This window comes from Eucyclogobius newberryi, unplaced genomic scaffold (assembly GCF_026437365.1).
Source record: "Eucyclogobius newberryi isolate DKJ021-1_F unplaced genomic scaffold, fEucNew1.0.hap1 SCAF_2, whole genome shotgun sequence".
NCBI classification, from domain to species: domain Eukaryota; kingdom Metazoa; phylum Chordata; class Actinopteri; order Gobiiformes; family Gobiidae; genus Eucyclogobius; species Eucyclogobius newberryi.
This window is the reverse complement of record NW_027315834.1, coordinates 13,105,349-13,121,604: the sequence shown is the minus strand read 5'-3', so window position 1 is coordinate 13,121,604 and position 16,256 is coordinate 13,105,349. Positions and strand designations below refer to the sequence as shown.

Genomic DNA, 16,256 nt, shown 5'->3' with positions numbered 1-16,256 from the left:
CTTTCAAAGTGGATGGTAATGTTCTCATTTGGTTACATCACCGCGTCTGGGTCTGTTTCTGCTGCTAAAAGGTAGAAAAGAGTCATTATTAGTTTGAATGAGACTGAATTAAGATTGTTTGTAGACTTTTTTAATGGTTTGTTCATTCTAGTTAATAGTATTAATGCGAGTTTTTGGCACGGAAGAGTCCTACAAGAAATCTACAATAATTGATTTAGACGGCAGATTAGAACATGCAAAAAAATATATATAGATATTTAATTTAGCAATGTGTAATGTAGGGCTGCATAACTTATCAAATCAAATCGAAATCGCTATTTAATTTGGCCCAAAATATCAAATCACAAAGGTTGCAATTTGATAAATAGATATTATTATACATATGAATAGATACAATTTGATAATGGATAATAGAATTTCCTCTGAAACAAACAGAATATCCGTCATATATATGTCTTTTTGTTGAAAATCTTGTCTTGCTGTAGTTTAGACCTTTACAAACGTGTTCTGAAATGTATGTGATTCTGGTAGAAGTTTATCAGTTCATATTCCATTCTTTTCTCAAATGTTAATGCTCCTGGAGGTGTTTACAAAGTGCACTCTGAACAGAATCATACTTTTTGTAAATCTAATCTAATGCTTGTCAGAAAAAAAGCAATTTGATGTGTTTTTCCAAAATCGTCTTCCATTTAGAGTATGAACAAACTATTCTCAATGTTGCTTATGTCTCTTCTAAATCAGAAACTACTTCAATTCAGGTGGATGTAATTTGGCCACAGATTTGTTTTTGAAATAAATGACAATGCTTTTCAATACGTTGGGATTAGAAACCCGGACCTCATCACTGCATGTTCTCATTTAGTCATAAATTATATACTAAAGTCACTTGACAACAACACACCCAGCAATGCATAAAACATCACATTCTGTCTTCCTCCTTTCTTACTACTTCTGCCTTCCAAATGCCTTTTTAACCCCCGAAATATTTTTAGATATTTCTTCCCTCCCAGACTTCCCTTGCCTTTTCCCCCCGACTAATTCACCCTTGCTCAGGTTTTAACAAGGAAGCAGTAATTTGTCTCGCTCAGATCCTGACACGCGCTGGGGGTTGTACGTTCGATAAAGGTGCCCCCCCGCCGGGCAGCTGCATTATTCTGTGTGTGATGTGGCGTAGTAATACGGCTCAAAGCTTCAGTCAAAACATCTGACACCTTCTACCCCACACCCCACCTCCTCAACAAGTCTCCTCGTGTTAAAGCTCCTATATGATGCTTTAGTCGGCGGGTTTTAATGACTTTTGAACAACTTGGCACTTGCAGTTCATTCACACCTTGGTTATTTCTGAAGTGTGTGTGCGTGTGCGTGTGCGTGTGCGTGTGCGTGTGCGTGTGCGTGTGCGTGTGAGATGAGGAGCTGATGGCACATTAGTAATTAACTGTGAAGTCCATCCATCCATCTTCTTCCACTTATCCGAAGTCGTGTGGGCAGCAGGGTCTCCCAGACTTCCCTCTCTCCAGACACTTCCTCCAACGAGATCCTAAGGTGTTCCCAGGCCAGCCGAGAGACATTGTCCCTCCAGTTTGTCCTGGGTCTTTATTTTGTGTGTTTATACTTGTTGTACATATAAATCTTAGTTTTACATCAATCGAGCAGGAATTTGTGGAGAAAACGTAAAGAAATCTGTTGAAAATGACAGGAAGTGACATCACACTAGGGACACTCATTCAAGTCAAATATGAATTCAACAAAATAAAGGCGCTTTCATATATTTTTATTTGTCAAATAAAAAAAAAAGTTACATTAGATGAGTTTTTGCCCAGTGTTTGCTGGGTAATTTCCAAGTGTGATGTCATCAATTACAAACAGAAAGTGAAATTACAAACCTAAAAAATTGCTATTCTGTGATAACATTTTTGTAATATTTAGCAAAATCCAAAATATATTTATCTTAACTGCTTTTTAGTCCATTGACTAGTCCAACCTGTAGGGGGCACTTTAAGCAGTTTGAATAATGCTAAAACAATAGCTTGGTTCAACATATGCTTTGTAGTTGATGTCGGTGCAGAAATAAACAGGTGTATGGAGTTTTAACAAAAACACATAAACGCACTCAAACATCCACAAATAAAACAACATGATACACATTTCAAACAAGCTTGATTTAGCAGAATAGGAGCCCTTTGAGGTACAACTTGTTCCTCCTGGTTCAGTGGAGCGCTCCAGCCGGAGAAAAGACCACCTCCAGACTGCAGATTTCTGACTATAGTTTCCTTGTTGGTTCCATTCATTTCCGTGCGTCTTCAGAGCGTGTCTTTGTGACCTTTCCCGGCGCCACGTCTCCGAGAGCAGAAATATAGCAGTCATTAGTTGAAGTGAAGTTGCATGTGAAATTGGAAACAAGGGAGCCAATATTCTAGCTCATTTGTTTTGCACGAATAGATTTTTTTTTTTTTACTGAAATAGAGAATTGAACTTTTGGAAAGGATACACTGTTTGTTGCTGTTATTGCAAGATGAAATGTGAAGTGTGTTGCAGATTTTTGGTTCACCGATTTTTTTATTTTATTTTTTATGACAGGAAGAAAGTAAAATATCAACTATAACTATATATTAGAGGTTGCAGGTTCTGGATCTTCTTTTTTTTACATTGAGAGCTACAGTGGCTCAGGTTGTACGTTTATTTAGTCATCTCATAACCAGGAAGTTGGCGGTTCAATCCCAGTTCTTACCAAAGCAAATTGTTATTATGTTCTTGATTACTTCATCCATCTTTCCTTCATTTGAGTCTAGCTCCATGGACACCGCTCTTCTTTTTAAACTTTCACCCACACACTTCATTGTATTTGAGTTACTGCAGTACCATCCCTCCTGTGGCGTGTCATATTAGTCACATAAACCTCTTTATTTCCCCTAAAATTAAATGCTGATTGCGTTACGTTACAGACTCCTTCCACTCATCAAACTCAAATTGTTCCATTTGCCTAAAGAGCCTTTTTCTATCCCCCAAACATCACATCTCATTTGGTTTTGCGAGCAGCTTTGCCATTGCCTTTTATTGTATTCCATTACTCGTGATGGCATTTGACGGCTATTTTAAGTAACGGAATCGAGCAAACGCTACATATGGTTTTATCGTAATGGGGTCCAATAAAGTCTAAGTACGAGTGGTGAAAACGCACAACGTAGTATTTTCACGAGCTGCGTTTGTGTTCCGACATGCGCACGTTTCTCACAACACGGTTACAGAATTGCACTACAAGTTTGGTTATACAGTATCATTAGCAGTATGAATCCATCATTTGACCTCGTATGTTCTAAAAGGTTATTTTGTTTTTCATACTCGACAGTTTCTCTGGTCTTCTTCAGAGTGTTGCATGGTGTTGCTGTGATGTCTTGTCAGCTGATTCACAAAGGTTTTGGTGCTGTTTTCCAACTGTCTTGAATGGAACAAACACAATTTGGCTATAAGGCAACAAACATCGCCGCTGGATTAAGGAGGCAGTTAAAATATGGGAACATGAGATGATAAACCGGGACGAGAGGGCCTTTTCACTCTCATGCACCTGGGATTCTGTCCTGAGGAAGTTGGACTGAAGAGGGCGCTGTTGTCAGGCAAAAGGCAAAATGAGTAAATCAACCGACAGATCACGTCACAGGAACATCACGTGACAAGAGTGAAGAAGGCTGAGAATGTGCTGAGAAAAATAAACTCTGGACAAATGAACCTTTTTAGAATACGGTAAATTCTCCAAATTAACTACGTTAGACTTTAACCTCTCACGACCACGGTTTACATGATTCGTTTCAGTCAAATCACTGTGTTGGGTGAAGTGTCAAGACAGGTTGGTGAGTAAATATCTCTTCAAACTGAGAACTCACTGTTATTTTGGCATTGGGCGAGTGCCCGAGCTACTGACCCACAAGTTGGTGGTTCGTTTCTGGCTCCCAGTTGCATACTGTTGCTCTGTGTTTGGGCAAGACCTCCATCCTGCCTCCATTGTCTGCTTACACGCCCCCCACTTTGAGAAGCTCTATAGAGTATTTGGGATTTGTTTGAATATAAAGATACTAGGACTTCTCAGTTATGGAAACGTAATAACACTATTATCTAAATCGTAATTGAAATCACACGTTAATCAAATGATTTGCTCAAAGAAAAGCATCATATATTACATGTGTATTAAGCCTAATGAAATAGACAGGAAGAAAGTTTAGTTGCTTCTTTTTGCACCAAATGCTCTCATGGTGTAGCTTTAGTGTCTACTGTCAAGCATTGGATTTAAGGCTCAATAACTAATCTGAAACTCAAAATCATAACCACGACCCTCTTGACGTTCCCCCTTCAACCCACCTTTGACCCCTGCCCCACCCGTTGAAAACCATTGCACACCATTCTCTCCAAACACTCCCAAAATCAACTATTTGTTATTTTTCAGCTCATAGCCTTGAGAGAGTTTCACACAGGGTCAGGCAATTCCAGATGGATGTTTGTGAGTGTGGAGCCCGAGGAGGTGTCCACTGCAACGCTGTACCTCCCCTCTCCTCTCTCCCCTCTCCTCTCTCCCCTCACCTCTCACCCCTCTCCTCTCTCCTCCCCTCTCTCCTCTCCAGCACAAATGGCCTTTTTCTTCATGATCATAGCCATTCTCCTCAGTGCGGCCCTCTTATCGCCAACATACATTATTATGTCAGACACATCTCCACTCCATCACCAGACCTGTTCTTTCTCTCCATCCACCGCACTCCTCCGACAAATGTTACCTTTTCATATCAGGGGCCATAGAAAATACGATTTTTCTAAACCCACGATCCGCAGACTCGATAACCTTCGCCGCTGAACTGAAAATGTCACTCTTGCGTGGTCGGCCAATCAGGAGAGGTTCTGAGGGGCCAGCGAGGCTCTCCGATGGGGTGACACTGGGGTTGTGTGCTTGTGTGGTGAGAATAAGAATGACTGAGGTGTGAACAAAGAACATCGAGCTAAATATCAAGCAGATGCAGCAGGGAGTTGATCCTAACATAGTTTCACCAAAAGTGTCAGCATATTTCAAATAACACAACAGTTCAATTTGCCTATTTTAAGCCAAATAAAATGGCACATCAGTCATTTTATCCTTGGCAATGTGGCATAGTGGTTCAATTTCCAGACCCAGTTGGAAGTTTTTTCCTTACTTGGATCCAACTCCATTGAAAAATCTGTAAACTGTGACTATCAATGGTATTTTCCTGGTTATTATTAGTCTTTTTTTTAAATTATTATTCTATTTTCTTTTCTTTTTTTTCTATTTCTTTTTTTTTTAAACATACAGTAACAAAAACATACATAAAATAAACTGACCTCTGTAAAATAAGAAAATACAAATTATAATTTTAAAATTAATAATGATTTAAGAATTATAATAATCATAAATAAAACAAATACACAAAATAAAAAATAAAAAATAAATCTGTCATTTTTTATTTGCAATTATTTAAAGGAAATTGGTCAATGATGATACTGAATACAGAAATTAAAGTTAAATTTAAGTTAAAGGTCCTCTATGTAACTAATCTGGCTGATGGTTGCCCACATACTTACAGTGAGTGTACCAAAGTGTTGCATTAAACTTCTCTATGTGGCATTTAGCGGCATGCAAAATATGATGAACATTGGATAATATTGTGAATGTTGTTTTGATGATAAATGTGAATATCAAGTACAGTTTATTGTATAGTTTAGCCATTTATGGATGTTTAATTTATATACAACCATTCGCTTTTATTTAACATTCATGAATCCCCTTTTTTTTTTTTTTTTACATTATTTGACAATCACAACAAGTATTTTCTAACCCATTTCACTCTGTAGGTTTCCTTTGTTTTAACATGCACAAATCTAACCAGTGACTACATGTTGTCTTAGTAACACAGCCTTATCTCATTTAGTATTTCCATCAGCGTTTGCGTCTCCCGCTCGCTGTGACACGGGGGTTGAACAGGTGGGCTTTCCTGAATGAGAATGAAGCGGGCGTGGCCATTGGAAATGCCAACAAATATCAGGCTACACCATCAGATCTTACCACGCGCCCTCACCCTCGCCAGGGCACTGGAGTGGAGCTGATCTTTCGGAGCGTTTATCAAAAGCAGCAAAGCTAATTAGGGCCGCGAGCAAATTCAGATGAGGCCTCAAATGTTCCATTGTAGCAACAGTTTGGAGTTATAATGGCAGGAATATGAACGTAATGCTGTTTTTAATGTCCGCAGAGGAAGTTTGGATGACACACAATGGTATAGTGCTAGCAAAATACGGCTCCCTTGGAACTGTGAAATCATGAGCATGTTTTATTGAATATGGCTCTTGATTAGGGAAGTTATTATTATTAAGATTGTTGTTTGAGGATGAGCCAGTGCCCATGAGAAATCTTACTATAAATGTAAGGTTAGAAATGGGAAATGACATTGAAATGTAATTTGACAGGGATTCAATTTCCGTAGGTTTGTTGTATAAGACAAGGTTAAATGAAAGGCTCAAAAGAATGTATTTGGAACAATTTCTTACGAGAAGAAGTTTTTGCTTTTTATGCTGTAAATTAATGCCCAGAAGAACAGTTCATGTGGGTTGGAAATATCTTTTTTAATGTCTAATTAATATCTTATTTCCGTGCAAATGTGTAGTTGTTTGATGATCCGTGCTGCAGTTGACCGTGGCCCAGGCAGCCCTTGAAAAGAACATATTGAAATAAAGAAGACATTTCTTAATTTACAAAGGTTAGATTTAATAATTTTGGCAGGCAAACCACCAAAGACGATACAAAGAATAGCCTGGTTGTCATCCCATTATGCTACTTGTTCTCTTTGCAAACATTTAGTGTAATACAGTGGTTCTTAACCTTTTTGGAGGTACTGAACTCCACCAGTTTCATAAGCGCATTCACCGAACCCTTCTTAATTTGAAAAATAAAATGTGATTTTTTTCAAATTCAAAACATAGGTATATATTTTACTGGTGCTCAAAGAAATGAACCATGCATCAACATCAATGTGTTCAAATAACAACATTTTCACAGAAAAACATAATAATGAATATTTACTGCAAATCAGTGTGACTTCTGCTGTTGCCTTTCAGAGACCAGTTCAGAAATACGCAAATTCACCTTGGCAAGTGCCACTCTCATGTCATTTTTGCAACAAAGTCTGTTCCTTTTCTTCATTTTTATGTTCAGCTTCCTCAAGTATTGCTTGCAAATATATTATATTATAGTATAGTGGTTATAGAAAAGGACAAGGGAAATGGCCCCAGAGGCTGACCTTTTGGCCCTTTAGGGGCCAGGCTGGTGACAAGACTTAACCCTAAAAGGAGGGCTTTTTAGCAGGGTAAACTCTGGGGCCTGTTCCCTATTCCTTTTGGCCCTTTTGGGGCCAGGCTGGTGCCGTGTCTTAGCCCAGATATAAGGGCACTGATTCAGGCTAGACTCAGGGGACTCTGGCCTGGCCCCAAAACTTAGCTCAGAAAGGAGGACTTTGATACAGGTTTGACTCTGGGCAATTTCCCTGGTCCTTCTAGCCCTTTTAGGTGCAAGCTGGTACCAAGACTTTGCCCAGAAAGGTGGGCTTTGATTCAGTCTTAAAGATTAAGAAAGAAATCACAGGACGTACATCACGACAGTCACAAGTCGACTACTGAGCGCGCCAAATTTCCTGCAGCACAGATAGGCTAAGCGGGGCGTGTCATCACGAATCATATGAGTCGGATGTGGGTCTTGACCTTTGCCGAACTCCTGGGGTTCGATCGAACCCAGGTTAAGAACCAATGGTGTAATATCAAACTAAAAAATAACGTTTGTTTTGCCAATGTTTGAGTCTCTTTAAAAAGGTTTTGGGTTCATTTCACAGACCCAGTTGGACCTTTATTTGAGCTTTCTCCTACTTAAATGGTTGATACGAATGGACTCCTAATTAATTCAGACAATGGGGACAGGAAATTAGAAATGACAAAGGTTCACAGTTCATAGGGCATAGATCCTTAACCTATTGCTTTATGCCCTAAATTAAAATTCAGAATGATTAAAATCCAAAATTGAGAGAAGATAATTTTGCTCCGTGCCTAACCTTTCAGCTGGTTTCTATAGTTCACTTCCGGCTTCATAACTCCATAAAAGAGCATTTTTAAGCAGCATGTAAAATTGCATGACAGGTTATGTATCTCACACATTCAAAAGGCTGTAGGGTGATGGGACGCAGTTAGATTATCATTAATATTTGAATCTTCTTCCTATGCCGTTATAGGAACCATCATATAGACACCAATGGCGATTTGGCTGTGGAATATTTTACTAGGCACTGTGCAAATACAGGAAGAGTAATTTCTCTGCAGTGTAAATATGCATTGTTTGCATAAGTGGGTTACGCAGTCATTGTTGGGACATAAATATGCTAATTTTGATATAATAAGAGGATAGAATGCAGCAAAATGCCTTGAATGAATAGACTGGGAATGATTTGGTCCACTAAGAAGTAAAGGTCATGGTGAATCAATACAAATTAGTTTTAAGCGATCAGCTATAATGAGCAATTAGCTCTCTGTGAGATACAAAATTGTGTTAAAATATAAGATAATGGAATAAATAGCAGTAAAGAGATGCATAAATGAGTTGGAATAGCATAGATGCATAAATAAAATGTTAAATATTCAATAGCCAATGGAACCAGTGGAGAAGCGGGTGGTGAGGGTCTTGATCCAGGGCCAGCGACCCCAGGATAGTGCATTGACTCTGGGCGTGGCTGGAGACGTGTTGCCCTTGGAATAGAAACTGCTTAGAATGCTGCTTCTTGCATTTTTTATGTTCACAAGAATTATGCATCGCTTTGCTAGTACCTTATGTTTCCCATAGTATGTGTTGGACAGTGAGGGTGGCAGGCATTTTGATTAGTTTGTCAGCTTGATGTAAGGCTGGGGGTTATGACACTTCAAAACATGAATACAAATTAACTCATATTGATTAATCATGATTTTTAATATATATATTTGTATTAAAAAAAAAGAATACATACAAGGCAGCACAGTAGCGCAGCGGTAAGCGCAGTTTGCATGTTCTCTCTGTGCATAGGTTTCCTCCTGGTACTCTGGTTTGCCCTAGCAATAAAACATGTTCAATAGGCTTCTCCCCTCAGTGGGACTAAGGTTAAAGTTAATTATATTGTGCACTGTCCCTGTCTAACTAACTACAGACTTTTAATTGTCATTTCGCCATATTCGTCATATTCCTTCCTCCAAAGTCTTAACTCTGCTGCAAACCACATGATTTTACTGACATGACCTCTCGATTAAAACGATCCAAGCTAACCATTGATAATTAGAAGTGATTGCATTCAAATTTAATTAATTGCACAGGCTTAGTTTGATTCAAGCTCTTACCAACCTCACTGCCTATACAAGTCCGATAAACCTCTAGAAATGTTCTGTTCAGATCTTAAGGTGGGAGAAATGTCATAAACCAGTTTCTCACTGTTGAATAATTTCTAAAACCTCTCAACAAAAAGTGTCTTCTCTGAACACCTATTTGCATTAATTCAATGTCTCTCTTTCTTTCTTCTCTTGCAGTTCCTTTGCCTGAAAAACATCCGCACATTTCTGAAGGTCTGCCACGATAAGTTCGGCCTGCGCAACAGTGAACTCTTTGACCCCTTCGACCTTTTCGACGTCAGGGATTTCGGCAAGGTGAGTCAGCTAATACTTGTGCTCTTTTATGTGCTGCTGACTGCTCTTCGCGCGAGGTTATGAGCACCCGTGGGCGACGCTTTTGGAAGACGTGAAGCTGCTTGCGACGCTGATCGTATCTGCCTGGAGTCATGTTGTCAGATCACAGACAGACAGAGATTTGTTGCCTGGAATTTTGGAAGCTGTCTTTGTAGCTCTGGAAATCAACTTTTATGATTTTGGTTGTTAAGTTGAGTTGGCATTCTCAATGTTTATAAAAAAAGAGTCTATACATGTGTTATTCGACAGATTAGAAATAAAATAATCTAGCTAACGGCTGTACAGTGTTGGAATAGCATATTAAATAACATTTGACGATATTGAAGATATGGATATGTTAGAAAGACTGCAAAATTAATGTGAGGTCTATATTGCAATAAAATGCTGTATATTTAAGTAGGTATTGCAGATATTTGAGGAATTTGCAGTACGACTTTTGATCATTTTGGCCAATTCAGCAGGTTTGAGAGCCTATAACTCGCCACTGATTCAACATTTAGAAACGGCTTGAAAAGTGTTTGATGTACATTGGCCATATGCGTTTTTTTAAATAAAGTATAAATGTTTTTTTGCCTTTGCATTGCATGTTTGTCTTTGTAATTCTCATTGTATGTAAGCTTCTGCTTTGTACATTATCTATGAATGAAGCATGCCGTATTATAGGCTGAATATTCTGATATTTTCCTTGAATTGGTTTCCTTTGACAGAGCATTTCCGCTGTTTACCTGCCAGATGTCACCTTTGGCTTGGACGTGATATGGAATATAATCAAGAGATGTTATTCAGGAAATGTACAAGTGCTGTTTATGTTTGCAGCAGTTTAATTGCACTAATGATTACCAAACTGTTTATCTGAATTAAAAGCTGCTTTTTCAAGGTTGGAGCTATAACATATGCTCATCACATGTGTTTTTCAATGTATTTAATTTGACTGCAAACTGGTTCATTCAGTTTTTTTTTTCTTTTTTATTGTCGGCTTTAGGACGAAAATATAAAATGGGAAGTAAACTATTACAAGTAAAATCGATTTGTTTTGAAGAGAGCTAGTCCTGAAGAAGTCCTGTACATGACTTTTTAAAGTGCACCATGTAACTTTTATATTTTAAGGGTCTCTGCCATCTACTTATCTTTTATGGAAAGGTTTTTGCTCGGGCTGGAATGTTCCACAGTTTGACATTAAACATTAATGGTGTCATATTGCTGTAAAATACCTTGAAATGCATGATTCTTGCCCCTCTGAAGTATGAAAATGAACTTTGGCTGGTGTCACTTGTTTGCCTCCACGTAGATACATAGGTTTGATGCCATACTGTGGAACATTTCATGCTGTGACTCCACAATGTCCAAGATTTTTCCCTTTCCTCACACAATTCTGCCATGACTGTTTGTACTCTTTGTAATCCTCAGACATCTTCAGGCAAATGTTCCCGTAGTGAGTGCGTTCCCTTGTTCCAACACCTGTAGCGCTCGGGTTTAGGACGAGTTCAAAGTCAAATCTGTCACTCCCACTAGTTTTGTTAGGAGTTTGCGCAGAGAAGAGAGAAGAGGAGCATCCGGAGCGACACTTCAGGGGTCAGTGAGCTAATGGGCGTGAGGGAGGGACAGCAGTTACACTCTAGGCACTTTGCAAAGTCGTGGACCTAAGACTTGGCTGCGCACAAGGCTGCTGACTCATTCTATGCTTTATGGGCTTTTCACTGGGATTTTTGCATCTATTAAAATGCCGGTTACAAGATTAGTCCAAGGGCAGTTTGGATGAGGTTCAAATGCTGTCAGAACAGGGAAAGTAGCAGTTTGAAAGACAGACATTTAAGAAAGAAGTACTTTTAAACATGGTTGAAAATGAAGGTTATGGTTCAACTATAGGGGAGATATGTAATGTAATTGCATATGGACATTGAGTACAGTAGATAGACTAAGAAACACAAACGAAGCACCGGTAGACCTATTTGTCCTGTGTTTCATGAGCTTCTGTATTTATCATTCTAACTGCTCTCTGGTGTATTAGTTTGATTTAGTATTTCCTGTTGTTGGCCGGCAGAATTCACCTTTGATCTGAGCGTGCGAGGAAATGTATTCTGTTTGAGATGTCACAGAAATTAGATTAATAGTACAGCGGAGCCTGTTTTTTTAGTAATAGAAATTCCTTTGATCTGAATGCATTATAAAAAAGGTCTGTTTGCCATTTGAATTTGATTTCCCTCAGACTTTCCAACACAGTGACTTAAACTGAAAATGTGGTCTGACAGGTATTGGGCAAAGACAGATGAGACGGGGTCGTTTTGATCCTCCAGCTTTTCTTTTTGGATGTGAGATCCATCGAACCATCGAACCATCTCAGATTACTTTTTTACCTTAGTTGGTCGTTGGATTGTTCCTATCAATTTCGCACTTAATAGATTCCAGGGAACCCTTTTATCCATTATTTTCCTGATATCATTAAGCATATCTGTTCCTGAACCACAGAGATGAGGTGGCATAGACAAGATCTCATTTGGCAGTCTGTACGTAAAACCACAACATGGAGTCTGGAGTCAATAATCTCCAAGAGGATGGTATTAAAATCTGGCCGCAGTCACAATCAATCACGCCGCCCTCTCCGATTGTCAATTTGGAAATGGCTTTTGTATGGGCTCGGTCTTGTCTCCATTGATTTTCCATTAGGGTTGTACATGGCATTATAATATATTGAGTTGGGCAGATCCCTCCTAATGTGGCATACATTTAAATCGTCAACAAGGCTCCTCGAAGGAAATGCACAATGACCTGTTTTTATTGACGCCAAAAGTCTATTCGCCGCCCTAACCTCTTCCATGTATTCACTGTTTTGCGTACTATGCACTAAAGTGGTATAGTCAGTCTATATAGTGTTGAAGCTTAATTAGGGCGATTGAGGATTGCTGCTTTGGTTAACTCTTTGAATGCTAATTTTGTTTGCCAAGACAATTTGAAAATAGTTATACTACCAGCACTGTCTGCAACAGTTTCTGTTTATTTTTACACACATGGGCTTTCAATATTCATTTCATTCATAATAGACAAAGCTAAATAATTGTGAAGCTATTCAAACAGAAATAGGGCTCATGGAGTCAGCAGTCTACAAGATTAATTCAATTTAACAAAACAATGAAACTGAGGTTTAGATGCATAAAGCATCAGAGGAGAATACTCTAATTTATAGCTCCATTGAGCACTCATAGCACTTAACATGGACACTGAACACAAGGTGAGCTAAGTGTCTTCCCAAAAGACATGGGCTGGTGGTTACATTAGGAAGCTCACCACATCTATACATCGAGGTCAATATTACTATTTCAATTAGATTTTTTTAATTCCAGTTTCTCTATTTCCAATCCCTACTCTCCTTTTTATATTGTGACGAAAAGCTATGAGTGTGAACCAAATATTGCTCTCCGTTTCCCTGGGGGCATCAGTAGAAAACAAATGGCACAATTGCAAAGACTGAGGCCATGCAATAGGTCTCTAATCTCTTTTTAAGGCTGAATTCCACACAGTCGGCGATGGGGAGACGCAGGGTTTGGCTTTTGATAGTGTTGGCTCCTCCATAAACATTCATCAGGCCCTTTTCACCCTTCACCGTCCCGTAGTGACCAGCGCGGCCCTAGAGTTCATCTCCCTTGGCCTTATATAATGATGGTTTCCTCATAGCCCAGGTAAATGAAAACTGTAGGACCCATAATTGATCCCTGTGGAACACCTAATCTAGAAAACAGATTGGGGTCAATGCCATTCCCTGTTTTTTGTATTACTTCAACTGCCCTCAAATAAGAGTACCTGTACATTACAATAGTGTTGAAGTACAAGTAGAATGGTTCGGAAATATTCAGTAAGTAAGGGCAGTAAGTCATATCATTTAAACCAGCAGCCATCTGGTTGTAGGGTTGACTTAACGATGTTGTTGCATTGAACCCAAATCTTTTAGTATGTATGTATTCAGATATGAAATTAAAAAAAAAATAGAAAAAGAAAATTACATAGTATTTATGCCAACACACTCTTTTGGTCACATAGATGTATTCAGTTATAAGAGTTGCCAAAATGTTGACTCAAGAAAAAATAGGCATACTGTTTCAAGACAAACGACAATAATGATGGAAAAAAATTCAAGAGCAGGCTATAGTTTTTGTAAAAAGTATGTTAAGGACACGGGAGTATTTATTTATTAATTAAATATGGACATAGGAATTACAGGACAAACCAGATGCATTGTTTCAAGCGTTGTAGTTTCGGTATAGCTACTTCTTTGTAACTTTTCTGTTGAGGAGGGGCTTGCGTTCATGGACATCTTATTGCTTTGCCGGGAATAATCCACAGTATGGCATTAAACTTATCCGTCTTACATTTATTCATTAAGGTGCTTTAATTAATATGAGATTGAAAAATATGCGTTCTTACTGTCAGCGGACTTGCATCTCCACAGATCTGACCTGCAGCTTGGCTTGGTGGTGACACTGACTTGTCCCCATGGCGATACATACGTTTAATGCCATACTTTGGAACATTCTAGGCAAACCAATAACTTTACCATGTCAGAATTCGAACCATTAGTAGCATTGTTCTTTAAATTCTGTCAAAAATGCGGGTAAATACTTAAGTCATCATCAGCCTCCTATGTTTATGACTCCCTTGTTGCTAGTTCGCCACTGATTCACAATTGGCAGCTAGCAGCGCGTTTTAGCACACGTCGTATAACCACAATCATATTCCATATTCCACTCGGGCTCCTCCCCCTTCATTACAAATTCATTATGACATCGTTAAACCAATGAAATGCAGCTTATTACAGGGCACCCAAGAGATAAATTTGACTTAAACATTCCAACGCAGCCTGTCTCTCTTCCCTCCCTTTCTCTCTCTGCACAGTTTTAATTAGACTCTAAAGGAACATCGGCGGCGTTTAAATGAACACGGCAATCAGTTTATTCGGCTGTTGCCATGATTAGCATAATTAGCCCGCACCTGTTAGCCATCGATCAACAGATTGGAAATTTTTGCGATCTTGGAAAGCGGCGCTGGAGCGATGTTCATTTAGCGGGATGGTTTAGCGCGGTAGTTGAGATGCAGACGGAGTAGCTCAGCGTTGAGTTTCATATGGGATGAACAGACGGGAAAATGGACCAAGAGGTGGAATGAATATTGAAATTTCAGCTTTGTGTTGCTATAGAGATAGGAGTATGCTTTTATTGCCACATGATAATAAGTGACTCTTGGTAGATTGGATCGTACTAGCAGCCGTCAACAGAATATCTTTCTTAGCAATCACACTGGACTTCTAACCCCAAAACATGCACAGAGTAAGCTTATTCTCGTGACTGGTTTGCCACTGCTCCTTTGAATAACTTTGTGTATGAATTGTGCTCAAATAAACTTGCCTTGCCTTACCCTGTCTTGCTCCTCGATTGCGCCACTGTCTTTGAAGTGTGGGTCGTATGAAAAGTTTGGAAAGGCTTCAGGGAAATTTCCACCAACGATGCTAATACATAATTAATGATTATGTTTGCTAGCTGGATTGAACAGTCCAAAAACATGCACTGCTGTAAATTAGTACCAAAAACGTGATCAAGTCACACAGGAGATGGTTGGAACAGCATTGTAAGCTATTGCTAATATTGCATGTTGATTAAAAAAAAACAAAAAAACATGTTATAGTTTTTCTACAAGATTTTTTAAATGATTTACTTCTGTGCCTCATCTGTTTCTGTGCCTGTTGCAACACTGTAATTTCCCCAATTGTGGGACAAATAAAGTTTTCTTATCTTCTATATCTTCTATTTAAACTGTAGAAGATTTTACCATATTTATTTGGTTTGTTCTAGTCTCAGACACACCAATACAGACACAAATGGAATGAGAAACTGATGCAATACACGGGAGAGGGGTAGCATTATCAGTATTTAAGTATAAAAAAATAAAATTGTAGTAATAGTAGTATGGTATGGTAACTTAAGCATAAACTGGTTAAAAAAGCCTGCCACCCTGTTTTGTCATGAGCAGGAAGATCATCTGCGTTTGAAAAAGAAAGTGTAATAAATTGAAAAACCTGTTACCTCCAATAACTGCACAAACTTATCTCTGCACCTGCCCATCCCAAACTTGCAACAGATGGAGCGCAGTCATTTAAAGTAAACTCTGTCTGGACTCCGGAGGGAAGATTCAATTTGGACCAACTGCTCGTGATTCCGCTCCCATTTCTGATGTTTCTCATCTCCACACATTTTAACTGCAGTGATAAACCCGGACCAGAAGGTATTGCGTAATAGCTATATCTGAATTGGCATCGGTCTAAGGTATTTTGGGCCTTTTATCAATCATGGCCTTCATTAACCAAAACTGTGTCCAATTTGCTTAAAACTCTTAAACAGTGTGGATTGATATGGAAAAGTTATGGTTGGTAAAATTGTTGTTTGGTATTCATATTAAAATTGTAATAAATAACTTAATTTATATGTGCATTTATGGAGTCGGTGGTAAATTGGTAAAACGCAAACGTATAAATTGGT

The 16,256-nt window shown here is 38.7% G+C and overlaps 1 protein-coding gene across 2 annotated transcripts in view; it reads left to right on the top strand.

Moving 5' to 3' along the window:
• Positions 1-16,256, top strand: part of vav2 (vav 2 guanine nucleotide exchange factor) — a 357,645-nt gene that overhangs the window by 103,420 nt on the left and 237,969 nt on the right. For both annotated transcript variants that reach the window (XM_072453573.1, XM_072453572.1), the window contains exon 2: positions 9,580-9,696. In XM_072453573.1, the coding sequence (XP_072309674.1) occupies positions 9,580-9,696 (117 nt within the window). The remainder of the gene's footprint in view (positions 1-9,579; positions 9,697-16,256) is intronic.